Raw genomic sequence first — 27,871 nt, 5'->3', positions numbered from 1 at the left:
CACAAAACAAGAAACGAGGGGAACGCCAGAGAGCTCCCACAACGTCAAGAATGTACATGACGAAAGAAACTACAGAATGAACAACGGGACTGAACGAACTTCTGATATCCGCGTTATGTACAAGCAGTTCCGACTTAAATCCCCTGCTTTGGGGCGTTGCGGTGTGGTATTTTTCCAAACGGTCCTTCGTAGAGTTGATCGGACCCATCTGAAACTGCAGTGATTTACTTGGGTCTTGTCTGGAAAGAAGATCATTTCGAAGCCATTTCCAGAGCTTGCTGATGTCGAAAATTTCCAACTTATTGTCTCGGTCATGATGGTGATGTCGCTGCGGCAGATCCTTGATTGTGTCTGATGTTGACTGGCTCAGGTAGTGGGTATGGGATACACCCGCATCGCTTAGAAATACCGGCAAGCCAACCGCGTCTGTCGCCAAACCTCTTTTCTTTCCAATACTGTGTTGAACTCCTTCCCAGGAGATCATGTAAGCTGAGCCAGTTGAGCGTGCTACTACCATGCCTAAGAGGCTGCAGTCGCTTTGTCGAATTACCCAAGAGCCTGAATCACCAGCTCGGAGATCTAGCAATGTGTTAGAGATACATATTCACCGGCAACTCTCAACACGGAGACAGAATACTTGCCATATTTCTTGAGTTTAATAGTCCACGATTCATACGAGTTGTCCTTACCAACAAGTATGTATGAGGGATTCGGCGACAGCACACCATACACCACTCCGCTCATGTCTGAGATGATCGACACGGACCAAGGATTCTCATCAAGAAGGCTAAGTGTGTCTAATCTGCTAAAAGCTGTAATTTGTACATCGCCGTTGGAGTCAGGTACAATATTCGGTAGGCGGTGTTCTGGCTCAACGGAAATAAGGCTCCAATCGTTCCATATTTCATCCGAGCCTTGTGATGGCAGGAACCCATTTTGTAGGCTACGCAGAGTAGAAGATCCAATAGCGAGGTAGTCTAGATCTTCGTCTTCTTGATAACCCCAGAGAGACTCAGGCGTTCGAAGCTGTACGGAGTTGTCGTCCTCAGGTTCTGAATCCGCCAACGCCGTAATAAGGTCAGCCAAAGACGGGGCATCCCTTCGGCTCTCCGCGATGATCTCGTCTTCTGGGCAATGACTTGTTGTTAAAGCAAACGTTTGCCCGTCAATCTCAATGAGGCCGCCTATGGTTGAAGTTCTTAGAGAGCCACCAGCATCCTCGAAGGTAACTAAGCTGCCACACAGAGTTTTCATGACAGAGGGGTTGATGCCATGTAAGCCAGATATAGCTGAGCGAACAATGTGTATGTTCTCGTAACACAGTTCTAAGGGCTTGTAGAGATGTTTGTGGCCTGTCTTGGACATGAGACGGTCGAATGCTCTGATATCTTCGAATTTCTCGAGGCCGGAAATGCAGATGTATGTCTTGTGGCTGAAATTCGACTGCGAGAGTATGCCAAGCTGTCGCCACCAACGGGGCTCTATGGAGACCAGAAACAGATTGATGACTGGGAATTGACGTCCAAAGCTAGCATAGAATGCAGTATTGTGTGCCTTCAGTCTTCGTCGAAAAGCGTTCAAGACGTTCCGTTCCTGGTTGGTGAATGCGATGTTGGGGTTTGCGAAGGCAGTTTTGTGGCCTAACGACCAGAAGCTGTGCGGCTCTACGACTACTCTGATCAGGCTGTCCAATGTATGACGTCCCGCAGTTTCTTCCAATTCGCTGGTGCTAGTCGTCCGGGGTTCATCATCACGACGCTTAGTGACAGAGGTTTGGCATCGCTCGGCCTGTTGCTTCTGCAAGTCCGAGGCCTCGCTTGCCATGATTACGTTGAGATTACAGTTCGCCTGTTTGGCATTATTCCCAGGCCTTGGAGAGTATTTCAGTTCGGGCTGCTCATTTTTCTCATTACAAGACAGTAACTGATGGGTTTCGGGGAAGAATTCGGTATCCATGACCTTTCGCTTTTCATGATGATCTTCGGTTGTTTCCGCATCTTCTCCGCAAGCATAGTTAAAAGGTATTGGGTCGAATTTTGATTTGAGGATGTCGAATGTCTCTAAGAAATCGCAGAAGGTGGAGTCGGCGACATCGAGTCCCTGCCTGTTTATGCCGAAGCTGGCCATGACAAACCTTGACATGTTTATCCCATATGTTTTCCAAACCCCCTTGGGCGATCTAAAAATCCTGACAGCTCTTGAAAGTCGCCATTGGAATCTCACACCTCCAAGGAGGAAGTATTGAGTATCGGAGGACTGGAAATGATTCGAAGAATTGCCCTTTGTCACGTTCAGACTGGCTGACAATGTGGGCCTCTGAGGCATGGCGACTGCAAGACGTCGTTATTGTAGCAGTGAATGAAGAGAGAAGGAATGGGGCCAGCGACGGGGGGGATAGGAGGGTACCTTTTCCATCCACGTGAGGCTGACTATCCGACTAAGGTAGGCTGATTCGACTGCTTGGCACACCCAACCAAGGAGGTTGCATGTGCTGCTGACCTACATTCGGAGCAGTTGAAAATGGAAGAAGGACCAGTGGCTTTCTCAAATTAGGCGCGAATGGTGCATTAGTACCTCCCTCCCCTGGCGTACTTGAGCTGAGGTCGCCCGCCCCATTCTCAACCAACACAGCCTTGCCGGCGACTTCATTAATTGAAAGCACTAACGCAATTTCCAGGCTTGGACCGGGAAGCTCATTTTCGGATGGTACGCATCAAAACGGAAAAGGTATACAATGCAGTGCCCTTCTTTCGCGTCAGGCGAGCATGGCATGCAGGCAAATAACGTTGGAGACACTGCTTCATCGACGCACCACTCACGAAGCCCGAGACTTTTGAAATACTACGGAGAACATATGTTGTCATGCAAAGCTCGTTGCAACGAAGTCAAGATATAGAGAGCGTTCATAGAGCTCAAAACAGCTCCTCTAGCGACAAAAGGGGCGATTCTTTCTCGAGCCGATCAGGATGGCATTGGGCCGATTGTCGAGTGCGTTGTGCGACTCATGTTCATGACTGCATGCCAGCCAGAAGGGGCTGCACTGGGAAGTGATTGGGTTCATGAATGGAAAGATGAAGAGACACTGACAGCCTTTCTCAAACGTGTATACTCCCAGGCTTTTGCGGGAGGGATACCTACACAGCCTATCAATACGGGGAATCTCCGCGCTTATATCCTGGCTAAAAACGCCAGGGTCATTGTAAAGGAAACTGACGTGCTATCGGATCACCTATCTTTGATTATAGGGGAAGGTTTCAAGACGTTGTTGGCGTTCCACCATCGCGCATTCCTCGAACATGGCCTGGAGGTTTTGAAGACGGACCGGGAAGATTTAAGCCAGTCTTTCCCAGAAGCTGTATCCATGTAAGCCCTGACCTTTGGAACTTTCTCAGGTGACTTGGAACTTAACCCGCGATTTAAAGTGGCTGTCTTGCCCCGACACTCCTCGAAGAAACGCTTAGGACCCTTAACCTCTTGTTCCCACCTTCCGGCGACGGACAATCCCGACGAATACTCGAGAAATGGGTGCAGCGGGAAGATCTTGACCCAGGTCTGCTAGAGCCGGGTCATACAATGCTGGAAATTTCAGCTGAAAATAAGAACCCCGATGACCTTCAGGAGCTGTACATGCAGTATCCGCACTGGGCCCCAAGGCTTGCCCGCCTGCTGAAGGAGGTCGACGATCCAACCCCGACAACTAGATGGGAGCGCTACGCAGAACGGAGGAAATCCCCTCGGCACATGTACAAGTGCGCTCTCGCCGCGTTCATAGTGGCGGCCCTCTTCGGTATCTTTGCTACGGCGCTAGCGGCAGTCCAGGTCTGGATTTCGTACTGCGCCTGGGTGGACGACCCAATGAAATCCTTATGCGGAGCAAAGAAGGCCCAAACTTCTCCAACAATGAACGAGAAATTCTGAAGTCCAATGCGAAGAAGAGGGATCTTATTTTTTTAAGACGTTGAGAAATTGCTAGGTCTTTATCGTTTGTTCCACTCATGACTAAGAGCAGAAGATGTCCCACGGAACGCCGGCGAGGTCGGCTAGAGTGTAAGTCGGGTGAGCCGAGGTGGAGCCCGATCGCCGATCGCCGTTGCCGCACAGTGTCCGCGCCGGCCCCAACTCCTTGGCATAACGCCCTAGCGTGGGAGAATCTTCACAGTGCTCAAATCACACCATACATGGCGCTTGTGATCAAATCCGGTTCCCATTTCTCGCCCAGACTTCTAAGTTCCCATCACTCATATCCTCAATCTCATAGCATCATATACACTTAGATCCGCAATCAAAGTCTTCAACTCGTCTTCATCTCAATTCAATCACAGCTCAATCTAGTGTACTCATTTCCAGCCATGGCTTCGCGACCCGACATGGACGACGAGGACCTAACCTTTCACTGCTGCGCGCCCCTTCGGCCCTCAGAACTCTTGAGACCAATTGACGTCGGCGACCTGGGGTAAGTATCAATATCTTCACTCTCTCACTCTCTCGCTCACTCGGCTCGTGATCTTGATCAAGTTCTCATCGTCTGTATAACTTCATCTCAACTGACAACTCATTACCATTGACAGCGGCTCAGGCCACGCAGGAAAATCAACATTCCTCGCCTGGCCCATCTTCGGTCCCCTCCTCTTCCAAAACGAAACGAGCGATGCGCGCGACCACTGCGCGAATGAGAGGAGTACGTTCCAACGCCCTTCGTCTCTCACTCTTCTTCTGACTGTCTCTTTGCCTATTCACACCTCAAACTAAGAATCGTAACAAATCATTTGAACTACATTAATCACTAACCATTCACCAACTCACCACACAGCATTCCTCAGCTACCTCCGCCTCTCAGTCTACATGTCCATCGTCGCCGTCGCCATCGTCCTCTCCTTCCACCTGAAATCCGAACCGAGCCAGCTCGAGCTGCGCATGGCCAAACCCCTCGGCATCATCTTTTGGATCCTGGCCGTCGCGTGTCTGTGTCTCGGGATCGGGAACTACATAAGTGAGTCTTCTCCTCCTCCTCCTCCTCCTCCTCCTCCTCCTCTGTTCCCTGCCCCCTTTTCCCACTGTTCCACCTCTTCACTGCGGAACCCGCAATGAGCGCAAATGGCTGATGATATGTAAGAAACTGTCAACAAGTATAGTCGCAAAGCAGCCATCGTGCAAACCGGATGGAGAACGCAGCTCGTAAGTTCTTTTCACCTAAGCCCGGCCTCATGTACACGGCAACTCTTGGTCTTGGCCTTCATATTGACTCGAAAACCTTAGGTCCTCGCCGTGGTGGCTCTCAGCATCGTGGGAACATGCGTCGTGTTACTCGTCATCACAAAGATCTCAGCAAACTCTCAAGAGGAAGAGAAAGACTCATCAGACACTGCAGCTGCAGCTGCAGCTTTTGTGGCGGGACCAGTCTTGAGATGAACAGTCTGCAGAAAAAGAAAAAAAACTCAATTCGCTTATTTGTATCCCACCTTTTGTGCCTTTGTCTTCGTCGCGCCGTGCCAGTCCATGCTGATGATCCATCCATCCCGTGGGTATATAAAAAGGGTCTATATAGTATACACTTGACACAAAATTCTCTCAAACCCCTTGATCAAGGGGCTTCTCTCTTCGGGTCCTGCTCCGCATATTCTCCATTAACCCTTTAGTCTACCATCAGGCGTGCAGAACAGATCCCTCGCGGACCCATCCACATGATCCCGCTGAGACTCTTCTTTGCTGCAGCCGCCGACTTGCTCGCGCCATGTGAACATGTACTCTATCGCCATTTGATAGATGTGCCTTAGGTTTGTGCCCTCGCCTTCCCAGCCGAGCAGGGGGAGGTCATTGGCGGGCTTGAGGCTGCCATTATTCGGCAGCGTGTCCATCGTCTGAACCAGGGACCCGGAGCCAAACCTTGACTCGGAAAGGCTTGCCGTCCTCTTACCCTCCCCGCCTTCCTTCTCGTATTCCTCGGGGGCCTGGTAGAGCTCCTGGTGCACTGTCGCGATCGTGGCTGCCGTCTCCGCGCTGGGGTACAGCGTGAAGTAGCCCCTGAGGCGGGACAGGCGCAGCATGTGTTCCAGCCAGGAGGGGAACATCTTGCTGACCTGCTTTTCCGCAATCAGCGCCGGCGATGGCTCGGCACCCCGCGCGTGTTGCAGCGCGTCGACTTGCGATACGAGGCCGTGCAGTTCGATCCACCTGTCGCCGAAGAAGAGGACGGCGTTGCTGTTGGGAGCCTGCCACAGGTAGGAAGTTCCGGGCTCGAGATCGTTTGCGCCGTCTGCCGTCGGCTCGATGAAGTCCTTCTTGCCATTCATGTACATGGAAGGCGTGGTCATACTGATACCGAGCAGACGTTGATCCCATTTCTGCAGGGTTGTCAGGCGAGAGTAGCGGTACTCCAACACCGTATACTTGAGGTCTGGTAATTGTTAGTTAGATGTTCTAGTTCTTGTGACATGGGGTAGGCCAACAATGGAAGAATCCAGGCGCAAGCTCCGCCTGCGGTGAAAGAACTAGAATATGAGAGTACTTTGGCGTTGTTGGCCAGAAAGACTCAAGGAATCGGATGGAGCTCTCCTCCTCCGTCATGCGCTGTCGTGGGATTCTATGTCTCAGTGAGAGCATCTGCACGCGCCCGGGATTATGCACGTGTGGCGGCGGCCAGCGGAACGTCTCGAGGAACTTGGCTGTCGCCGGTTCAATGTCTTGCGGCAGCTCAATGGTGAGGTGAGGGATCGAGAAGGCGGTGAAATCGGCGTCGTTGAGAGACTTGAGTAGCCGCAGCAGGCTGCCGGAGCCGCTCGCCGGGGCCTGGATCAGGATGTCGACGCTGACCTGGTTCCACGCAGCCAGGGAAGCGCTGTCGAGCTTCGACAGCCACGAAAGATGTGTCCAGGCACCAGCGGGAAGCTCAATCAGCGGGGTCTTGAGCCTGCCCGTCTCGTCGCGCATGCCTTTCGTGAAGGGGACGTATTCATCGTCGGAGCCGTCAATGATGATAGCTTGAGGATGCATGTATGTGCTGATGTGTCGCAGCGCGCGGACCGCGGATTGTTCGAGTCGAGCGTCGGTCGAGAGGGGGGAGAAGTCGGCTCGGGCATCGTGCCAGATAATGTAGCAGGTATCGTCCACGCCATTAATCTTCTTAAGCTCGTCGAGGTTGATGTCGGATCTGCTCATGACCGCGAAGTGCACGTAGCTCCTCAGCTCGGTTCCCATCTTGCATGCGAACGGCAGCAAGCTCGATATGCTGTGCAAGTTGGAGGCGGCAAAGAGGACATTCTGGTTGATGGGCTGGCTGCCCTTGGTAGCAGCAATGGCGTGTAACGAATTGGCGAGCCGATGGAACTTGACGGGGCCATTGTAGTCGTGATCCGCGGCCGGCGGGATGGGTTGACCTTGAGCTAGTCGGCCGGTCTTTCGTGACGAGGGATCGCGGGACGGAGAGGCGTCTTCGGGGTACGGGTAGATGTAGTTCGGGGGTCTTTGGCCGAAACCGAGGGAGAGATCGCTCAGGAGGTACCAAAGGCCAGCGGCAATGACGAGGAGGTAGGCGATGCGTCGGAAAAGGCGGCGGGAGGGCATCTTGGCGGCGGGCTGCCATTGGGGGTTCCTGTTCCGAAGCAACATGGGGTTCTTGATGGCGCTGCCGCCAGGGCGGTGGTGGTCGTCGTCCTTCTTCCCCATCTCTTCATCGCTGAGGAAAACGAAGGAGCGTAATTGGCGCCATGGATCCGGCATGCTTCTCTATCTGGGAGGGACGGAGAGGTGCAGCAGCGATGGGCCTGAGGACAGTTTAAAGGAAGAAGAGGGGAAGAAAGAAAGTAAGAAGGGCAAGGGAGAAATGGAAGCGAAGGTAAGACGAAGCGTGCGTGGATGGTACACGTTCACCGAAAAAGGACTGAAAGTTGCAAGGGAGGGGGAAGCGGTGATCCGAGGGTTGGGCGTCTCACATCTTCCTGTCGAGGTGGTAGGTAGACCGTAGAGAAGCTGGCTGGGCTGCGTTATCCGTTGGAGAGCTCCAGATGCAGAGTTGAAGGGTAACTGACGCAGGAGTAGGAGCAGGAGTAGGATCAAGAGCAGGAGGAGGGCGAGCAAGGTTGAGGCTATAGCTGGGCAGCGAGCGTACAGGACAGCACAGCAGTTGAAACAGACGCAGTTGCTGAAGCGGGCCAGCGGGACGGGATCAGATGGGACTGGCCGGGATGGGATGAGAGATGCCGTGAGATGCGATGCGCAAGGTATTCGTTCGTACTCCGTACACGAAAGGTAAGAAAGTTGGCGCAAGTGTGGGAAACAACAAGTGGTCCCCTTTTCCCATGCGGTTCCCCTTCGTTTTCCTCCCCTGTTGGAACGTTGCCGGCAATTGATCACCTAGATGGGCCAGACCTTGACGAGAGATTTGAGATCCCAGGGTTGTCTGCTCCAGCTGGGCTGTGCAGCGTGGTGCAATGTCACAGACGCGAGCTTTGGTGGGTACTGGGTAGTGGATCTGTGGAGCTGGTCCGGACGTGGCCCGGAGGAAGAGGAGGAAGATGCGCGTGGTGGGGGTGGACGGACGATCGCGAAGCTTTTGCTCTTGCTCTTGCTTTTTGCTTTGGATGGGTACTAGTGATCGTGATGGGTCAAGGTTGACATGGGCTCGAGGATTCGAGAGGTGGTGGTCACGGTCGTACGTGTGCGTGTGCGAGAGAGACCGAGCGAGAGCCAGCGGCGATCTGAAGACTGTACAGACTATCCATACGGAGTCCCTATTCGTATCTGTACGTACAGAGAGCTGATAATGACAGCTGTACAGAAAGGGATCGAGGGAGAGACGTAAAGGTAAAAAGCAAAAGTGGCATTAAGTGAGGCCCGTTAAGGGGACCGTTGAAAAAAAGGTGTTTAAAGTGTCCGGCTTGGCGTCCGTCTGGTGGTGTCCCAAGCAAGGAAGGGGCGTGTGACACAGTGACAGCAGTGTCATCCATCATTCTACGGAGTAAGGTACCTTATGGTAGGTAGGTACCTACCTTGTGCGACGTACCTGGGTTGAGTTCCATCAACGCGACTGCCAAATGCCTAACTTGACAGGTAAGAGGTGTTGAACGTCAATTGGACTTGTCTCTCCCCAATGTCTCACAAGGTTGGGGAACGCAATGTACTGTTCCTGACCTTAGCGTGGCGCCCCTACGCAGTGGGCGGGGAAAAGGTACCTTACAGGCTCCCGTCAGCCTTCACTTCAGGTGCAGGTGTATCCGTAAGGTACTCCGTACCTGGAACTCTGATGTTTGAACTTTCCGGCCCGGAACACAAGCCTGGACTCTCTCCCTCGATCGGGCATCCGAGCCATGTATCTGCCCGCGCCTACCTATGTATAGTGCACTAATATCCCATCCCTGCTGTGCTCTTTCTCCCGTGGGCCGTCAATCCGCGCTGTGTTCCACAGTCAACGTGAGGAAAATGAAGACGTACCTAAGGAACTGATAGATCTGGTGGATGGACTGGACGGGGACCAATTGGTGAGGTGATTGGTGATTGGCGAATGGGAGGTCGGTGGTACGGGGCGCCGGGCGGGAACACGAGCCACATTGTGGCTGCCCATAGCAACACCTTTTTTGAATTTTTTTTTCTCTGTTCGTCACTCTATTTTTTTTTTCGGGAAGTGAAGCATTGGGAACTTTTTTGATAGGGTCGGTCACGAACATTGGGTGAAATCCCGAATAAGAAGCCATCTCCAAACTCACCATTTCTCCATTCTCCTCAGACCACACACCACACAATACACAACTTCTCATAAAACATACACCCAATCATATTCATACGAAATGGGAAAGTCAAGACGAAACAGAGGCGGCCCAAGCCATCGCAAGGACCCCATCGCCAAAACCGTCAAGCCCCCCTCCGACCCAGAGCTCGCCGCCCTCAGGGAAAAGTCCATCCTGCCCGTCATCAAGGACCTGCAGAGCGCTGACCCCAAGTCGCGCACCGCCGCCGCCGAGGCCGTCTCCAACCTCGTCTCCAACGAAAAGTGCCGGAAGCTGTTGTTGCGTGAGCAGATTGTCCACATCGTCCTGAACGAGACCCTCACCGACGCCAGCCTCGACAGCCGCGCCGCTGGTTGGGACATCTTGCGCGTTCTCGCCGAGGAGGAGGAGGCCGACTTTTGCATTCACCTGTACCGTCAAGATGTTTTGAGCGCCATTGGTTTTGCTTCTCAGACTGTAAGTCAAGTTTGCCACTCACCTCAGACTCACTAACAAGGGTGTGTGAGTGAGTGTGTGTGTAACTCTGTACAATATGCTAAAATAACAAAATCAGATTCTCCAAAACCTTGCAAAGGGCTCATCTCTGAGCAAGGGCGAGACAAAGGTCACCTGGACCATCACCGAGTCTGTCATTGGCCTTTTGTCTGCTCTTGCCGAAGCCCAGGATGAGGTTCTCGAGGCCATTGTGGGTATCGAGGGCATCAAGCACTTGCTCTTTACTGTCATCGCTCACCCCGACACACCATCAAGCATCTGCCTCGACGCCCTCTCAGCCCTCCTGACCCTGTCCGAAGACAACCAGCGCCTGGCGCAGGATGTCGTCGCCGACGAGAGCCCCAAGCCGCTCACGTCGTTGACCAAGCTGCAAGAGGTCGCTGGCGCAAAGGGCGTCCTAGCCTGTGGTATTCTGCATAACATATTCACCACCTTGCATTGGTTCGACAGCACGCCGGGCCCCAAGGACCTCTCTGACGCCTCTCTCATCCCAACTCTGTCATCGGCACTCAAGAACACCACGCCGGAAACTGATTTGCCACCCAGAAGCCAATGGTCTAACCCGACCGAGGTTCTTCAGCTTGCCCTGGAAATCCTCGCCGATGTTGGAACGACGCTGCAGCAGTCTCTCCAGGGAGGCGACAGCAAGAAGGCCAAGAAGGAGGAATGGAACGGAATCGAAGACGACGACACCGCCATGGACGAGGACGTCAAGGAGGACAACGGCTCCGGCGACGAGGACATTGGCGAGGGCGACGAGGAGGACGACAATGACGACGACTCCATGGACGAAGACGAGATGCAGGCCGACATGGACCTCGTCACCGGCGCCGACGACGACGTCGACGAGGAGGCGAGCATGGACGACCTGCCCACCCTGCGCGAGCTGGTCCAGCAGGCCATCCCGCAGCTCATCACCCTCGCGACGCCGTCATCACAAGCAGAGGGCGACAACGTCCGGGTACAAGCGCACGCCCTGGCCGCCCTCAGCAACATCGCCTGGTCCATCTCCGTCTTTGACTTCTCCGACGATCACAACGCCGGCATCCTCAAGGCCTGGGCCCCGTCCGGCAAGGCCGTCTGGGCCCAAGTCATCGCCCCTATCTTGGCCGCCAACACCGCCGACGTCGAGCTCGCCACAAAAGTCACCAGCCTCGCGTGGGCCGTGTCCCGCAGCTTGCCCCGCCGCCTACCCCTCAGCGGCGACGAGCACACCAAATTCATGGCGCTGTACCACGCGACCAAAAACCTTCCCTCAAAACAGGCGGCCGAGACGGCGGCCAACGGAGACAAGGCAAAGGACGAGGATCCCGAAGATCCTTTCCAGGGTCTCGGCGTAAAGTGCATCGGCGTCCTGGGCCAGCTGGCGCGGGACCCGGCACCCCTTGCGCTCAACAGGGAGATTGGTGTGTTCCTTATCGCGGTGGTGACTGCATTGCCAGAGACCCCGGCGGCGGATGCCGTCGAGGCCCTGAACCAGCTTTTTGACATTTACGGAGACGAAGACATGCCATGCGACAAGGAGGTCTTCTGGAAGGACAACTTCATCCAGCACCTCGAGGCGGTTCAGCCCAAGGTCAAGGCCTTGGTCAAGACGATTGATAAGCGAACTCTCCCCGAGTTGCGCACTCGTACTGAGGAGGCTGTGTTGAACCTTGGACGGTTCATTCAGTACAAGAAAAAGAACAAGGCATAAAGGGGGATCCTAGGTTGGATAATGGAATCTTGAAGGAGCATGGCGAGTGACTCCTGGGATTTTCAACACATCACGAAGCTTCCGAGCAGAGATGTCAAAAGTACATGTTTTTTTTTGGAATCATGAAGCAATCATGGCCACGATACGACGAACGGGAGGGAAAGGTGCTTACCTGGTAGACAAAAAAAGCCCTCGAAAGGGGACAAGGGGGAATTTTGGAGGGAGGAGGCACGATCATTGCACTTCTGAGATGGTTAGGGACATAACCGCGGTGGTCAATAAACAACAAACTCACTGGTTCGTTGATATAATCATGCTGTACGCATGCTTCGCGCCCGAATATCCGTGGTCGAGACCTGTCGAACTGTAGTGAAGAATGATCTCCTTAAAACACCATCCCTCTTCCCGCCTGTAGATGGAAAAGAAGAAAACAATGCAAACCCATCGTAGAGCCCAACCCGCACCTCTCGTGGTGAATATTCCAGACTTCAACCAATAGGCTTCATCTTCTTCTTCTTCTTCCCGTCGCCCGACTTTCCCTTTTGGAAATCCCGCCAGCTGCTGATGCGCTGGTCCCGCGTCGCCTCCCAGTCCTGCTCGTGCTGCCTCTTGCGCTTCCGCTGCTCAATCTCCTCCTCCTCCTTCTTCTGCTCGCGGCCCTCCTCCTGCATCTGCGCCTTCATCTGCCGCCGCCGGCGGTGCTCGTTGTCGATGAGCACCTCGCGCGCCTTGTTGCGCCACTTTTTCGCGAAATCGTCCGTCTTGAGCTCGGGGCTGTCGACGGTCCACTTGTTCTCGCGGATGAGGAGCATGCGGGCGTCGGCAATGGCCTCGTCAAGGCGCTCGCGGTGCTTCTCGTCCATGAGCTCTGTCTGGGCCTTTTTCAGGCGGTCAAAGGCGTCGGGCGCGAGCGGGTTCTTGGTCTTGTCCGGGTGGATGAGGAGGGACTTTTTGCGGTAACAGATTTTGATGTCGGATTCGGGGACGCCTGGTTGTAGGTCGAGGACGGCGTAGGCATCTAGCCTGAAGGCTTTGAGGATTCTGTCGATTTCTGCATCCTGGAAAACGGGACAAGGGGGGAATTGTTAGCATTTGGCTTCGGAAAGTGTGCACCTTGGTTTGTCTGGCGATCGCCTTTACCTTGTCAAACTCCTTTGCCTCGATCTCGAGCGCATCGAGTGCGTCCTTCTCTTCTTTGACGTCTTCGCTGGCCATGATGATGCCCGAATACCTGTTGAGGGAAGGTTGATGTTGACAGGTGTACCTCGGTAGACTGGCAGTGAGAACTGTAGATGTAAGGTAGTTGGAGGTTGACGGTCGCGAGCGCGGTTGGTGAGCACGAGACGAGGCTCAGTGACAGCCACTTGGACCCGCTAAGGACCCTTGCCAACAAACGCTTGCCCCACGACGCTAAGATAAGGCTAACCGATAAGAAATTTCTCGTCCCGCCCAAGCCCAAATTTTCGAAAAGACGCCGCCCAGCTCTTGGATGCTCTGCCGTTTCGCAAAACCCGCGCCTTGGGAAGACCAACTTTTTCGACAGGCCCAAACCTACGACCGAAAACCCCGGGGGCCTCGCCAGAAATTAACACAGAGCTCCAAGATGCCTCGTCGCGCCGCATCTCCTACTCCCTCCGACGGAGAGGTCGACATCGCCGGTCACTTGTTCGACGTCAGCGACAATGGCAGCGACGCTGGCCAGGATGTGGGAGGCATTGATTTTGACATGGACGGGATCCTAAACGGCCACGAAGAGGGGCAGGAGGATGAGGATGGCGACGAAGCGTTCATTGCGCTGAAGCAGGCTGCTTCGTTCCGCAAGTCGTCCAACATCAAGGGAAAGTCGGTAAAGAGAGGTGGTGGTTTCCAGGCCATGGGTAAGTCGCTGGACACTACACGACCTTGGTTCTTATTGCTAGAGATACTGACCTTCTGGGTTTCGCAGGTCTGAATGCCGGCCTCCTGCGCGCGATTACGAAGAAGGGATTCTCCGTCCCCACGCCGATTCAGCGAAAGACAATCCCCCTGATCTTGGACCGCAAGGATGTCGTGGGCATGGCGAGAACCGGTTCCGGAAAGACTGCGGCTTTCGTGATTCCCATGATTGAGCGCCTGCGCGCCCACAGCGCCAAGGTCGGCACCCGCGCGCTCATCATGTCGCCCTCTCGTGAACTTGCGCTCCAGACGCTCAAGGTCGTTAAGGAGTTCAGCAAGGGGACGGACCTGAAGTGCATCCTGCTCGTCGGTGGTGACAGCATGGAGGACCAGTTCAGCATGATGTCGTCGAACCCGGATATTGTCATTGCCACCCCCGGTCGTTTCCTCCATCTCAAGGTCGAAATGGGTCTGGACCTGTCGTCCATCAAGTACGTCGTTTTTGACGAGGCCGATCGTCTTTTCGAAATGGGTTTCGCTGCCCAGCTTACCGAGATTCTCCACGCCCTTCCGTTGTCGAGGCAGAGTCTGCTGTTCTCCGCCACACTGCCGGCATCATTGGTTGAGTTTGCGAGGGCCGGTTTGCAAGACCCGAGCCTGGTGCGATTGGACGCCGAGACCAAGGTTTCCCCCGACCTTGAGAGTGCCTTCTTCTCCGTCAAGGGAGCCGAAAAGGAGGCTTCCCTGCTGCATATTCTCAACGACCTGATTAAGATGCCACAAGGTACACCAGACGGCGTTCCCCTGGATGTTGTACCATCAAAGAAGCGGAAGCGTGAGGGTGGCGGTACCGGCAAACCGACGGAACACTCGACCATTATTTTCGCAGCAACAAAGCATCACGTTGAATACCTGGCGCAGCTTCTCACAAAGGCCGGCTACGCAGTCTCTCACGTCTACGGTTCACTCGACCAGGAAGCGCGTCGCATCAACACCGAGAACTTCCGAAACGGCAGAGCCAACATCTTGGTGGTGACAGACGTCGCCGCCAGAGGTATCGATATCCCCGTTCTTGCAAACGTCATCAACTACGATTTCCCCCCGCAACCCAAGGTCTTTGTCCATCGTGTTGGACGTACGGCTCGTGCCGGTCAGAGGGGTTGGGCATACAGTATTGTGCGCGAACTCGATACACCTTACCTGCTGGATCTCCAGCTGTTCCTCGGCCGGAGGCTGGTCGCTGGCCATGAGACCGAGAATCCATCCTACGCCGAAGACGTCGTCGTTGGTGGATTGAAGAGAGACAGGATTGAAATCAACATGGAGTGGATGGACAAGATCTTGAAAGAGGAGGGCGATCTGGAGGCGCTGCGCAAAGTTTCGACAAAGGCCGAGAAGCTGTACCTAAAGACTAGGCATTCTGCTTCAAGCCAGAGCGCGAAACGAGCCCGAGAGCTTGTGGGAACCAAGGGCTGGCATGAACTTCATCCTCTATTCGGTAAAGACGCCAGCGCTGTGGAACAAGCCCGCAACGACATGATGGCCAAGATCAGTGGCTTCAGGCCGGCCGAGACCATTTTCGAGATTGGAAAGGGAGGCAAGGGGTCGAGCAGTGAGGCAGTCGAAGTCATGAAGCAGCTGAGGAAACGCATCACGCCACACCGCGGCAACAAGAAGGAGGAGCTAGACTCGGCCGATGAAATGGAAGGTCTGAACGGTGCCGAGGACGACTCAGATGACGGACTCGACGGAGAAGTAGACGACGGTGCCGCAGAAGCCTACAACTCGGACGATTCCGACGACAACGACGGCCTCGAGGTCACGATCACCAACACAGGCGAGAAGGAGAAGAAGAAGAAGCCGGATTCCTGGCGCGACTCGGACGTCTTCATGTCCTACACCCCGAGAACGATCAACGCGGCCGAGGAGCGCGGATACGGCGTCACGTCGGGCGCGCAGACGTCGAGTTTCGTGCAGGCGGCGCGCGACGTGCAGATGGACCTCACAAACGACGAGACGGCCAAGGGCTTCGGCGAGCCAACGCGGGCGGCTGGCATGCGCTGGGACAAGAAACAGAACAAGTACGTGGCGCGGGCCAACGACGAGGACGGCTCCAAGGGGTCCAAGTTTGTGCGCGGCGAGAGCGGCGTCAAGATCGCGGCCAGCTTCCAGAGCGGGCGCTTTGACCGCTGGCGCAAGGCCAACCGGCTGGGGCGGATCCAGGTGGGCGGCATGGAGAAGGGCAACCTGCCGGACCTGCCATCCGGTCGGCAGTACAAGCACAAGCAGGAGAAGGCGCCAAAGCAGGCCGACAAGTTCCGGGACGACTACGAGGTGCGGAAGAAGAGGATTGCCGAGGCCAAGGAGAAGCGCGTCGGCCAGTACAAGGACGGCGCGGGCAGTCGCAAGGAGATCAAGGGCGTCGAGGATATCAGGAAGGCGAGATGGGAGAAGCAGAAGCGCATGGAGAAGAACGCGAGACCGCAGCGCAACAGAAAGTAGAGTGTGGGAACCTCTGTTGGAGGATACACCATTTTGTCAAAATATATCAAGGAAGAGAAAAGCGTTTTTGTTCAAAATTTTGGGCGGCATTTTCCGAATTTGTCTGGGCTACTGTGAAGCAATCTCACGCTTATGTTGATGTACTGACATATTCGAGATAGCAGCTGGGCAATGGCCTCAATGTCAGTGGCCTGTTCGTGGACGCGTAAGGTGGACAAAGTCATCGGGGCGGAGCTGTCACCAAATCGGAGCCGGTGGCCGCGAACTTGATTTTGGCGGCCGTGACGTAAGGCAGCGGCACATACTTCCGGGTGATGACTGTTAACCATCAACAACGAACTGCCAATTACCAAACCTCATTTTCATAAAACCCCATGGCAATCAATCATATCTTTGGAGACCACAATACCTAGATCAGTAGTCATTCTATTCAGCATACTTCATTCAGCATTCCAACAATGGCGAACCCCAAACCCTCAAAACGCTGCCTCTTATGGGACTACACAAACACCCGCGACCGCCCAGACGCAATCGATCAGCTCTTTACATCGCCACCAGACTCTACCACCAAGCCCACAGCAGCAGCAGCAGGAGAAGCAACGACTCCAACTACATCATTCAAATCCGTCCACAACTGGAACGCATGGTACCCGCCCGAGCTCAAGGGCAGGCTCCCCTTCCGCCCCATGATCCGCACGCGCGCGCAGCTGGACACGGAAGAGTGGGACTGGATCCGCGACTCGGACGCCGAAATGGTCCACTACCTTAACGAGCCGGAGCGGCAGGGGATCTCGCCGGCGGACGCCGCAGCGTGGTGGCTGGAGAAAGTGGTGCCCGAGTTGCGGGAGAAGAGGGGCAAGAAGCTTGTTGGCCCGGCATGTGCTAGCGATCCCGGGGGCGAAGCGTGGCTTGCGCAGTTTATGCGTCTCGTTCACGAGGAAGAGGAAAAGAAGAAGAAGAAAATGGGACCTGATTTTCTTGGGGTGCACTATTACAGCGGCGATGTCGAGCACGCAAAGAGATACCTGACGTCCATGTACGAGCGGTACGGGCTGCAGCTCAACGTGTCCGAAATTGCGTCTATTAGTCGGGACCCGGGCGAGGTGGAGGCGTTTACGGAGGAGCTGAGCGGGTGGATGAACGAGATGGAGTGGATCGACGAGTATGGGTGGTTTGGGTGTATGGCACACTGCGCTGATGACTTTGTGAGTCCTGCGGCGCAGCTTATGGACGGGGAGGGGAGGTTTACGCCGCTCATGAGGCGGTTGATGGGCGTATGATCCGTCATCGACGTCGAGTTGTTCAAGTTGAAGGGGTCTCGCTGGATTTGGTCGTGTTTCCCCTCCAGATTGGTAATACAGACCTACAGAGTTTGGGTCAAGGACGATGCGGAATAGGGAAACTCCGGACGTGCATTGCATTCCTAAGCAGATTTCATCATCGGTATGCTGGTTTGGTCATTCGCGATATAATCTTGGCCTCTCTTCGTGTGTTGTAGACTGTGATGCAGTGTTCCGGTCGCTTAGACTAACGATCTCTGACTTGGATAGAAATGTTAACATTAGCGTCCCAGAGCAAACATGAATCGAGCGGAAACAAGCCTTTACTTGCGTCTTGGCTGCTTCTTTTCGCCTAGCGTCTCCCCGCCTCCACGGGCTCCCAAAGCAAGGCCTCGCTTTTCATGTTCCACATCCCGGAGATCATCAACGTCCCAAGAGGTTTGTTGTCATTACGCGCACGGGAAGGCTCCCCACATGAGGCAGCTACACTCAAACGTCGATTGCCTAATTAGGAAAGTTATTCGCATGCCGTACATACACTTCCCGGGTCGCTCCCGTGGACTATGATTGAATGCAAATGTCTTTCTGCCGGACTACTCCAGCAACTGCTTTGTAACCTTTCTAGCCCCGGTCAAAGCATTTGGTCTTTCGCCAAACCTTCTAGAGTCGAGTCAATTGACTCTATACCCTCTCAAGCTATCTAGAAACAAGCCAATGACTACAGATTTTGTTACGTACAGCCCACGTAATGGCAACCGGACATTCGGACTCATCTCGCAGGTTTCATCAACTGGGTAACACCAGTAAAGTCTCCCAACGAATGAGCAAAGCAGAAGATGGAGCCCTGAGTCTCTATATCATTGCCGTTGAGTCTTGGTTGCCTCTTTGGGACCAGCAGAGTGAACGTTATGATGCGCTTGGACTTTCGTATTCTCCAGTAGAGCGAAGAATTTCGCGTAAAGGTCGAGATGGCAAAGAAATCCTGCTTTACAAATATCACAACGTACAGCTCAGGTTGGAGCTGGCTTGCTTTCTTCTTTTCAGATTTCGAAATTGACTTTGGACTTGTGACTTGAGCAACGTTCAAGCTATGAAAGCAACCGAAAAGACGGCAGACTCCTTCCAGGAGCATGTCTCGGGACAATCCAATAAGCCTCTCTCTCGACCACCTCATTCTTTGGAGGCTGTTCAGGTTCTCAAGGAACTCCATGTCGACGCAACCCAAGGTTTAGACCCCGACGATGCCGTTCGTCGGTTGGCGGAATTGGGGCGCAATGAGCTTCGTCAACAAAAGGGCGTCCAGCCTTTGAAAATATTTCTCGAGCAGATTTTCAACGCCATGACTCTGGTAAGTTGTCTCTTGAATATGACGCAGCCGGAATCTCGCTCAGTCTGCTCGCGGAAGTGCACAACTTTACGAGCTGACCATCAAAACTTGAAAACAGGTCCTCCTACTAGCTCTCGGCGCAAGTTTCGGCATCCAAGCCTGGATAGAAGGCGGCATTCTAGGCGGCATCATCGTCCTCAACATCTTCATCGGCTTCATTCAGACCCTCCAAGCCGAAAAGACAATCAACTCGCTCAAGAACCTCGGCAAACCGACATGCAAGGTCGTGCGCAACGGTAAGACGATCGAGATCCAAACGTCAGACGTCGTGCCGGGAGACGTCATCGACTTGAATACGGGAGACTCGGTACCAGCGGATATAAGACTCATCGAGGCTGTCAATTTGGAGGCAGACGAGGCGTTGCTCACCGGAGAGTCCGCGCCCGTATCCAAGATGCCCAATTCGGTGTTTGATGAAGATACGGGCCCCGGGGATCGACTTAACGTGGTATACAGCTCCACGGTCATCACAAAGGGCCGCGGGCGCGGCGTCGTGTTTGCCACTGGCATGTTTACTGAGATTGGTCTCATTGCTGGTGCATTGAACGGCGGCGCGGGTGACAAGTCCCGGGTGAAGCGCAATGAGGATGGGAGCGCTTCGGTCTTTGCGTACTTCGCCGCTGGGTACATGGCTGCCAAATCGTGGATCGGTGAGTTCTTGGGACTGACCATTGGCACACCGTTGCAGAGGAAGCTCTCTCAGCTGTTTCTGTGGCTGTTCTTGTTTGCCATTATCTGCGCCATCGTTGTTCTTGGCGTCAACAAGTTTGACTCTCGCAAGGATGTGATTATCTACGCGGTCACTACTGCGATTGGGACGATCCCTGTTTCTCTGTTGCTGGTCCTGACTGTCACCATGGCCGCGGGTACGAAGAAGATGCTTGAGCGTCATGTCATTGTCCGTAATCTTTCGAGTTTGGAAGCGCTTGGAGGAGTTAGCAGTAAGTGGTCCATATCCTATCAATCTCGGTGGAGACTATCATGTCTGGTACTTGCTTAATCTCTAACCGCCGGTCGTCCTAGACATCTGCTCCGACAAGACCGGCACGATTACCCGAGGGCGCATGGTTGTCCGCAAGGCATGGCTTCCGGGATGCGGCACGTACTCTGTCCACACCACGAATGATGTATATAATCCTTTTGCTGGTGAAGTCCAGTTTGCGGCTGGTCAACCAAAAGATGTCAGCTCTGTCTCCGAGAAAGAACACGACCAGAAGGCCCAATCGATTGATACGCACCATGAGCCTGCGACGAAGCCTGATCTGCAATGGTTCTTGAACGTTGCGTCGCTAGCAAATCTGGCTACGCTGAAGCAGAATGCAGACGATCCCATAAGCTCTGGGGAGTGGACGGCTAGCGGAGCACCCACTGAGATTGCTATTGAGGTGTTTGCGTCTCGATTTGGCTGGAACAGGTTGCAGCTGTCTCAAGGCTCAGGAGCTTCTTGGAAAGAGATTGCAGAGTTTCCCTTTGACTCGGATGTCAAGAAAATGTCTGTCGTCTTCAAGCAAGTGGCGTCGCAAGAGATGCATATCTTCACAAAGGTGAGTCTCGGCTTGCACACATTGATCAACGTATGTATAAGGCTGACATGAACAATTCTATAGGGTGCTGTCGAGCGTGTCTTGACCTCTTGTAATACCATCGCATACGGCTCTGATACCCGAACTCTGACCGAACGCGACAGAGAAGATATCTTGTCCAATATGGAGGTGCTGGCCGGCCAAGGTCTGCGTGTCCTCGCGCTCGCACATCGAACTCTCAGCAGTGACCTTCCAGAAACCCAATGTCTAGACGGAAAAGCTCCGAATCGCAACAAGTTTGAGACCGACCTCACCTTCCGTGGCCTCATCGGCATCTACGATCCTCCCCGTCCTGAGTCCCGGCCCAGCGTCGAGATGTGCCAAGGTGCTGGCATCGTCGTCCACATGCTCACCGGCGACCACCCCCAGACCGCCCGAGCTATCGCCACAGAAGTCGGCATCCTGCCGTCGCCTGAAAAGCTTCGGCTTCTTGCTGCCGATGTCGCTGAAGCGATGGTCATGCCCGCACACGACTTTGACGCTCTGACTGACGCCCAGATCGACGAGCTGCCGCAGTTGCCTCTAGTAGTGGCGCGATGCGCGCCGAGTACTAAAGTTCGAATGATTGAGGCCCTTCACCGCCGCGGACGCTACGTAGCCATGACCGGCGACGGAGTCAACGACAGCCCAAGTCTGAAGCGAGCCGATATTGGCATTGCCATGGGCTCCGGATCGGACGTGGCCAAGGAGTCTTCCGACATCGTCTTGACGGATGACAACTTTGCGTCCATTCTGAACGCCATTGAAGAAGGTCGTCGGATCTTTGACAATATCCAAAAGTTTATCCTCCACGTCTTGGCGGCGAATATCGGATTCGTGATTGCGCTGCTTACGGGATTGGCATTCAAGGACGAGACTGATACATCGGTCTTCTTGTTGTCGCCTGTGGAGATTCTGTGGATGTTGCTTGGTACCGGTGCTTTCTGTGAGACTGGGCTTGGGTTCGAGAAGGCGATGCCGGACATTCTTAACCGTCCGCCACAAAATGTGAGCATCCTACTTTAAAGTGCCGGTGGAAGCAGGAGGCTGAGTACTGACGATGATATCCCAGCTCAAATACGGCGTCTTCACGAACGAATTCATCCTCGACATGGTGGTCTATGGACTTATCATGGCAGGCTGCGTCCTCGGAGCCTTCACTCTAGTTGTATTCGGCTTCAACGGCGGCAACCTTGGCCTCGAGTGTAATAACGCTTACTCTGCCGCCTGCGAGCCCGTCTTCCGCGCCCGTGCTACAAGCTACACGACAATGACCTGGATCTTCCTCCTCTTCGCCTGGGAGCTGATCGATTCGCGACGGTCTCTTTTCTACATGCCAGCGGGCTTCAAGGCTTGGGGCCAGCATCTGTGGGGCAACAAGTTCCTCTTCTTCTCTGTGACGGTTGTATTCTTCATTGTGTTTCCGACGTTGTATATTCCCGTGTTGGATCATGTGGTGTTTATGCATCATGGAATAAGCTGGGAGTGGGCGATTGTGTTTGTCGATGTTTTCATCTTCATGGCTGGTGTTGAGGCGTATAAGTGGGCGAAGAGAGTGTACGCAAGGAGAATGTTAGTCAAGGTCGACAGCGGATTTGCGGAGTCGAACGGAGCTCAAGTGTAGAATTGGGTGCTTAGAGCCAGAGATAGTTGTGTGTAGACTTTGCCAATGATGGTTATCAGGGCAGGTACTGGGTGTGAGCAATACCCTGCGTAGTTTCTTCTTCCTGATCCTCTTCGTCTTCCTCGCTCTTTGGTTTCGTTCCCATCCTCTCTTGAGCTTCTTCTTCTCTCAGGAGTCTCCTCGCCTCCATGAGCGCCTTGCCCAAGCGGTTCTCGCCCCAATTTGCTTGGTTCACCATAGCCTCGTCCGCCTTGAACCCGATGCCCCAAATTCGATCAGTCCTCGACGCCTCGACCAACAATCTCTCCCCTGTGGACATCAAGATCGCCTTGAGGTGCGGGTTCTGTCCAAACTTGGCAATACTGCCCATCTCCACGACCTTGCTCTTGACATCGTCCCACCTCGCGTCGCTGAAGCCAACGGTGCTTTTGCCGAGCTTCTTCTGCTCCTTGGGGTCCTTCTCTTGCATGATGCGCGCCTGCCGCTCCGTGTCGCCAAAGTAGGCTGCCTTGCAGTACATCATAAACTGTTCCGCGCAGGTGACGGTGATACTTCCGTACGGGTCGACGGGGTCGACTTCGCGGCCGCAGAGGGCGGAGATCTCTTGCTTCGATACGGTGAAGACGGAGGGATACCACTGACAGAATTGGCGCCATGGCCACTTCTCTTGCGGCATGTGGAAGAAGACGGGCAGATTGGGGTCATCGTTATCGAGAGGATCGGAGGATGGTTGTTTTTTGCCGGACTTCTTCTTTGCTGGAGACATGTTGTGGAGCTTTCTGATTGCTTCGTTTTTAGTTGTAGCTTTGTTGTATTCAGGACCGCAGGCTTTTTTTTTTGTTCCTTCCTTCGACCTTTGTAGAGAAGGTGAGTATCTTGAGCCACGGGAAATACCACAACACCAAGCAGGTACTGCCTTCCGGAGAAAGACGCCTTCCTGACTGATGACTCCTCGCCGTCGCGTACTTGAAATTAATTCTTTAATAAGTTGGACGTACCTAAGCCACGCGGAAGTATAAAATTTACGCCTCTGCGCGCACTTTCGCCCGCCAACATCTTACTCTCTGAAAAGGTATCAATCAAAGTGAGAAACGAGTGTTCTAGTAATTTGGGTAGGAAAAAGAAAAAGAAATAGGTAGAGGGAGACCACATCGCTCAGGTCTAAATGCCTGACTCCGACGAGTTGGTGATTGGTGTTCGACTTAAATATTCCCATGGTCAAAAGTCTTTAGAGGGTCATGGAGCGTCTAGAAGCATGAGATGAGCAGATTTTAGCCTAATCGAGGTTTATCCATAAGCAAAAATCACTTAAATACGCTTAGTCTAGGATGTAAGTCTTCATCATGTCTGCCGGTTTGATGGAGGCAGTCTATCGTAGAACATCTTGATTATCTTTGATTGAAATACAGTGACTTGCTGTCCGACCAAGGTTGCAAGGTGACTGCTTGCCCCTTGAGATAGCCCACTTGCTCAATACTCATAAGACAAAGAACTTGGGTCTTCGATCAAGCCCCATGAGTGAGGCTTCTGCCCTTCTGCGACGAAACTCAAACTACTCTATCATAGTAAGTGGATACTAGAGTAGGATGCCGGCTAACACGCGACTGCCCCAATTCTAACAACCACTAGCATTATTTAAATTACCCTACGCTTCTCTCAAGGAAAATGTGGAGTATGGAAGGAAAGAAAGTAATACTATGTAGCAATAGCAATAGCATTCGCATTGGTAAGAGGATACTGAGAATAGAGGTAGTGAGCAGCAGACTGATGTGTGACACACTTGATACCTGCCGCTAGCTGCATATCATCGACTGTATACTCAAAGAGAGGCCTACAGATTATAATCACCTTCCACTTATACAAACATCGCGTCGGATCTCGCCGCCGTGGTTACACGAGTCAGCCCTATGGAGCTCGAAATGACTCGCAGCCCCCCAACCCTTGCGGGTACTTGGGCGTACCAAGACCGAGTTCCCGAGCGGGCGAGGACTTGGGATCGGAATGCCACGCTGGAAACTGGGTCCAATCCGTTATAAGACCACTTACGGAACGGATCTAAGCGGATAAGCGTAAATATTAGGTGAGAAATGGGACGAGGTGCCCACTATTGCATGTGGTGGGCAGCACATTTCCGGGAATGCGGCCGGAGGTCCGTGTGACGGGTGAACATTGACACTTTGATAAGGGGCTGCTCCAGGATATCACGACAATGTGCACTCGTTGTTGGAGGAGAATAAGTAAGCCTGCAGTATCAATAAGTATGTGAACACCAGCTTCAACTTGCCTTGCCCCAAAAAACTATGTATATAAGAATTGGGCTTTTAGAAACAATGGCATTTTTCAGCGAATAATTGTATATACAAACTTTATGTCGCCTGAGTCTCCATCGAACTGCAGTAGTGCTGTGCAAAAGAAACAACGAAGAAGCTCTTAGCAAACCTGCTCACCACCTACTTCTTTTCATGACTCGAAATGCCTGATCTGGAGGGTGCTGATTTGAACAACTGAAACGCGCGTGCCCTCGATATTCTTGGCCAACCTGTCAAGGGGAACTTTTGAATTGAGCCTCCTGCCATTTGGATCGTGAATAGTGGTTTAAATGGGGAAGACTTCCTGATTCCGTACGTCAATGCAACTCCAGACTTCCTTTACGGGATGCTCCCAAGCTATGCCCCTGGTTCCAACGTGGAGAAAGTCCTTTCATTCCTGGTATCCTAAGCCGATGGGATTTGACATGTCAGAAACGTGGCATGCATGTGCCGTAAAATCCTTATTCCTCAAGGTGCGCAATTCCCATGCTGTGGCCGGCTAGGCAACCGGGGCACCTTTTGGATAGGTTCAAAGTTGGTAACGAGAAACTCAGGAGCACTTTTGCTTGGCACGCTTTAATTGCTTCCAATCATCTTGCCAGGAGGCGCTTGTAGACGGAAGATTCATGTGGGTTATGGGCATCTGCCTATCAGGCCATCAAACTGCATTTCCTTTTTCGAGTAGGATATCTGGAGTACGAGGGATTGAGTTCAATAACTTGGCAAGCTTTGTGGAGACAGGCTTCGGATCATCGTGAGATGGATGGAGCCACTCGACGGAATGGATGTGAGTCTAAGTATAATAGGGGCTTCAAGCCCATATTTTGATTCAGATTCGAATGCAGGCTACCCTCGAACATCTTTGAACGCCACCGCTAGAGTTGTGTGACCAGAATCTCCTCAGATCTCTTCAGTGCAGTTTCTTGTAGGTCCCAGGTGCAATAACATTGGTTTACTAAGACGTCGAAGCTAACATCACGGCCCAGACTCCAGTCCAAGAACAAATATGAAGACGATCGCCACATTCCTCATCGCCACTCTGGCCAGCCAGGCCTCGGCGGCAGTCCAGATGGAAGTGCGATTCAGCGACAGGATGATCGACGTCGGCAACCTCGACCTCTTCGCCGTAACGTGGCAAACAATCTACGGAGAGACCGGCAACACCAGAGCCATCATGACGGACCGCTCCGCCGGCGCCCAGACCAACGAGTGCACGCACGCCGAAGATTACGACCCAGACGTGACGGTGCGGGTGAAGATGAACGGCGCCTGGGGCAAGACACCCGGTCTCGAGGGCAACGAGATGCGCGACGGCCTCGTCCAGTCCATGTGGGAGGTCCTGAGCAGGGTGTCGGATCCCTATGGGTACGAGGTCTTCAACGGCTGCCGGGGATTGACGTGGATGGAAGGCGTCGGGTACACGCCCGACGCGGCGTGTGGTCCCCAGAGCTCGAGGAATTGCCAGTACGCGTGCCGCAAGGAGAACTCGCCCGGGTTGGCGCAGTGCATGAACCATACTTGGGGCCACAAGGTGCCGTCGTTGCTGCGGGTGACGGCGTACATTGACGGTCAGCTGCAGCCTGATGACTTGATTATTGAGTTTTCTGCTACTGCTAACTCAGAGAGTGGTGGATGCGGTTGGGTTGGAAGTATCGCAGGTGCTCTTGCTGGATTCATTCCAGTTGGAGGCAAGCTGTTTGCCAAGGGTATCGAAATTGGTTGCAGCGATTGAGGTTCACTAGGCACGTGAGTGATGAAACTTTGGTCTGAGTTAATACTGCTATTCAATTCTAGACAATTTCCAACCTTTTAAGCTTAAATCCGCTTCTTGTTGAACCTTCATGTGAACGATGTCAAACGGCACTTACCAAAGTCCCTTTGACGTGAGATATATGTATCATTGGCTAGAATTGCGGTTGCATCAGGAGATTCCAGCAATCAAAGCTGTCTATTTTCTCAAGGATCTCATAACCTGGGGTAGTAATGCGTGATGATTGGGCTGCGCCATAGCTAATATCGACCGTCAGGTCATACTCTTGTCCAGGCAACAGTATGAAAACCACACAAGATTCCGCGATTCCCTCAACGTTTACACCATGACAGTACAAGTTCAAGATCTCGGTCAGACATCCAATCCCTCCCCTTCCTTCACCATGCCGACGCCTACTCTTTCCGGGGCAGCCCTCGTCAATCTAGGACCCTTAACAACGGTATGGACAGCCCCAGCATCATGCGCAACCTCAGTCCCAACCCCGGCCCTAGCTCGCAAAAACATCCCGGGCGTGGCATACTGGCAAGAAACCTGCCAAGTCGACCGCGACCCGTTCGACGACTGCATCCCCTCCGGCGATGCGATGAACTCGGAATACCACTCACGCCGGACATCTACCCAGCAATTCTTCTTCCATTTCTCACCGGGCAGCCAGTGTCCCTCCGGATGGGTCACCGCAGGCTACGGCGTCCGCGACGCGACGTCGTCTCACTCCTTGAGCGGCGTCTTTGCGGACCCGACATTGACGATCGACGCCGTGACGACGACGGTTGTTGCGTCGGAGGTTAACCCCACGTTTGAACCGGCTGCGAATTTGTTCATGTCTGCGATGGAGCCTTCGGAGACTGTGATCGCGTGCTGTCCGAGGTAAGTTGAGTACCCTGTATGAAGTTGGCCTTCTTCTCGAAGGTTGAGACAGGTCTGATGATATGTTCTTATTCTCTTAGTGGTTATACTGCGGGATTCTATGGGAACTGCTACTCTTCGACCCCCAGAGAGGCCTTCACGGCCACAACAGGTTGCAAGTTGTACAATGTAAACGATGTGGAAGTGGTAGACCGCACCTTTACTTTCCACGGGAGAGTCGTTACGGGCAGCTCCATATCGACCAAGGGCTCAGTTGTGTCGTTGCAGCCGGAGACAGTGACGATTGAGGCGAAGGAGAGCACGAGTTACGTCGGCGCGTTGATCACGCCTGGGATCACGCTTGTGAATAAGGGCTCTTCTGGGGATGTAGTTCAGACCTCGGCTGCTGCTTCTGGAGGAGGTTCGTCGACGGGCCCGAATGAGACGCCCAGCTTTGGAGTTCCCTCTAAAGCCGCCGGCTCGTCTATGGTTAATGGCGTGATGTTAGCTGTTTGGGGAGTTGCGGTAGTGGCTGGTGCCGCTCTCATGGTGCCTCTTTGATATTGACAACCCCGCCCGTTTTGCAACTCCATCTATCTTTTTCGCGGTGCTGTATACAATACGTACGTACATACTTGAATCAAATCGCACTGATGAAGACTTATGAGAAGACTGATTCCACTTCATTCGCAATACCCGCTCTGTTTCTACTATTCTAGTCGAGAGGTCCCGCCGAGTCATTTACATAATTGGTGGATCCTCCTAGCTCAACTCTGAGTGGACAACCCCAAAATGCACGCGAAGG

The 27,871-nt window shown here is 53.5% G+C and overlaps 9 protein-coding genes across 9 annotated transcripts; 6 read left to right on the top strand and 3 right to left on the bottom strand.

Annotated features, from left to right (window-relative positions):
• Positions 1–4,842: 4,842 nt before the first annotated feature.
• N0V96_006097 (uncharacterized protein) lies at positions 4,843–5,409 on the top strand (the record flags this gene model as incomplete). The annotated part of the gene is made up of 3 exons (XM_065757578.1): positions 4,843–5,033; positions 5,133–5,175; positions 5,257–5,409. The coding sequence occupies 3 exons, from the start codon at positions 4,843–4,845 to the stop codon at positions 5,407–5,409; spliced, it is 387 nt and encodes a 128-aa protein (XP_065613921.1).
• A 215-nt stretch (positions 5,410–5,624) lies between these two features.
• N0V96_006096 (uncharacterized protein) lies at positions 5,625–7,716 on the bottom strand (the record flags this gene model as incomplete). The annotated part of the gene is made up of 2 exons (XM_053193969.2): positions 5,625–6,394; positions 6,447–7,716. The coding sequence occupies 2 exons, from the start codon at positions 7,714–7,716 to the stop codon at positions 5,625–5,627; spliced, it is 2,040 nt and encodes a 679-aa protein (XP_053048545.2).
• Positions 7,717–9,779: 2,063 nt separating this feature from the next.
• On the top strand, positions 9,780–11,910 carry N0V96_006095 (uncharacterized protein; the record flags this gene model as incomplete). The annotated part of the gene is made up of 2 exons (XM_053193968.1): positions 9,780–10,175; positions 10,273–11,910. The coding sequence occupies 2 exons, from the start codon at positions 9,780–9,782 to the stop codon at positions 11,908–11,910; spliced, it is 2,034 nt and encodes a 677-aa protein (XP_053048544.1).
• A 488-nt stretch (positions 11,911–12,398) lies between these two features.
• On the bottom strand, positions 12,399–13,125 carry spf31 (DnaJ subfamily C member 8; the record flags this gene model as incomplete). The annotated part of the gene is made up of 2 exons (XM_053193967.1): positions 12,399–12,968; positions 13,051–13,125. The coding sequence occupies 2 exons, from the start codon at positions 13,123–13,125 to the stop codon at positions 12,399–12,401; spliced, it is 645 nt and encodes a 214-aa protein (XP_053048543.1).
• Positions 13,126–13,513: 388 nt separating this feature from the next.
• Positions 13,514–16,287, top strand: DBP10 (ATP-dependent RNA helicase dbp10; the record flags this gene model as incomplete). The annotated part of the gene is made up of 2 exons (XM_053193966.2): positions 13,514–13,787; positions 13,856–16,287. 2 exons carry the CDS (start codon positions 13,514–13,516, stop codon positions 16,285–16,287), a joined length of 2,706 nt encoding a protein of 901 aa, XP_053048542.1.
• A 458-nt stretch (positions 16,288–16,745) lies between these two features.
• N0V96_006092 (uncharacterized protein) lies at positions 16,746–17,567 on the top strand (the record flags this gene model as incomplete). The annotated part of the gene is made up of 1 exon (XM_053193965.2): positions 16,746–17,567. One exon carries the CDS (start codon positions 16,746–16,748, stop codon positions 17,565–17,567), a length of 822 nt encoding a protein of 273 aa, XP_053048541.2.
• Positions 17,568–18,657: 1,090 nt separating this feature from the next.
• N0V96_006091 (uncharacterized protein) lies at positions 18,658–22,140 on the top strand (the record flags this gene model as incomplete). Its single annotated transcript, XM_053193964.2, has 5 exons — positions 18,658–18,915; positions 19,013–19,895; positions 19,978–20,498; positions 20,562–21,524; positions 21,589–22,140. The coding sequence occupies 5 exons, from the start codon at positions 18,658–18,660 to the stop codon at positions 22,138–22,140; spliced, it is 3,177 nt and encodes a 1,058-aa protein (XP_053048540.2).
• A 55-nt stretch (positions 22,141–22,195) lies between these two features.
• N0V96_006090 (uncharacterized protein) lies at positions 22,196–22,906 on the bottom strand (the record flags this gene model as incomplete). Its single annotated transcript, XM_053193963.1, has 1 exon — positions 22,196–22,906. One exon carries the CDS (start codon positions 22,904–22,906, stop codon positions 22,196–22,198), a length of 711 nt encoding a protein of 236 aa, XP_053048539.1.
• A 2,549-nt stretch (positions 22,907–25,455) lies between these two features.
• N0V96_006089 (uncharacterized protein) lies at positions 25,456–27,091 on the top strand (the record flags this gene model as incomplete). Its single annotated transcript, XM_053193962.2, has 2 exons — positions 25,456–26,155; positions 26,712–27,091. The coding sequence occupies 2 exons, from the start codon at positions 25,456–25,458 to the stop codon at positions 27,089–27,091; spliced, it is 1,080 nt and encodes a 359-aa protein (XP_053048538.2).
• Positions 27,092–27,871: the final 780 nt, after the last annotated feature.

This window comes from Colletotrichum fioriniae, assembly GCF_027942845.1.
Source record: "Colletotrichum fioriniae strain IMI 355084 chromosome Unknown scaffold_6, whole genome shotgun sequence".
Taxonomy (NCBI): domain Eukaryota; kingdom Fungi; phylum Ascomycota; class Sordariomycetes; order Glomerellales; family Glomerellaceae; genus Colletotrichum; species Colletotrichum fioriniae.
The sequence above is the reverse complement of the archived record's forward strand: the minus strand, read 5'-3'. Positions and strand labels throughout refer to the sequence as shown.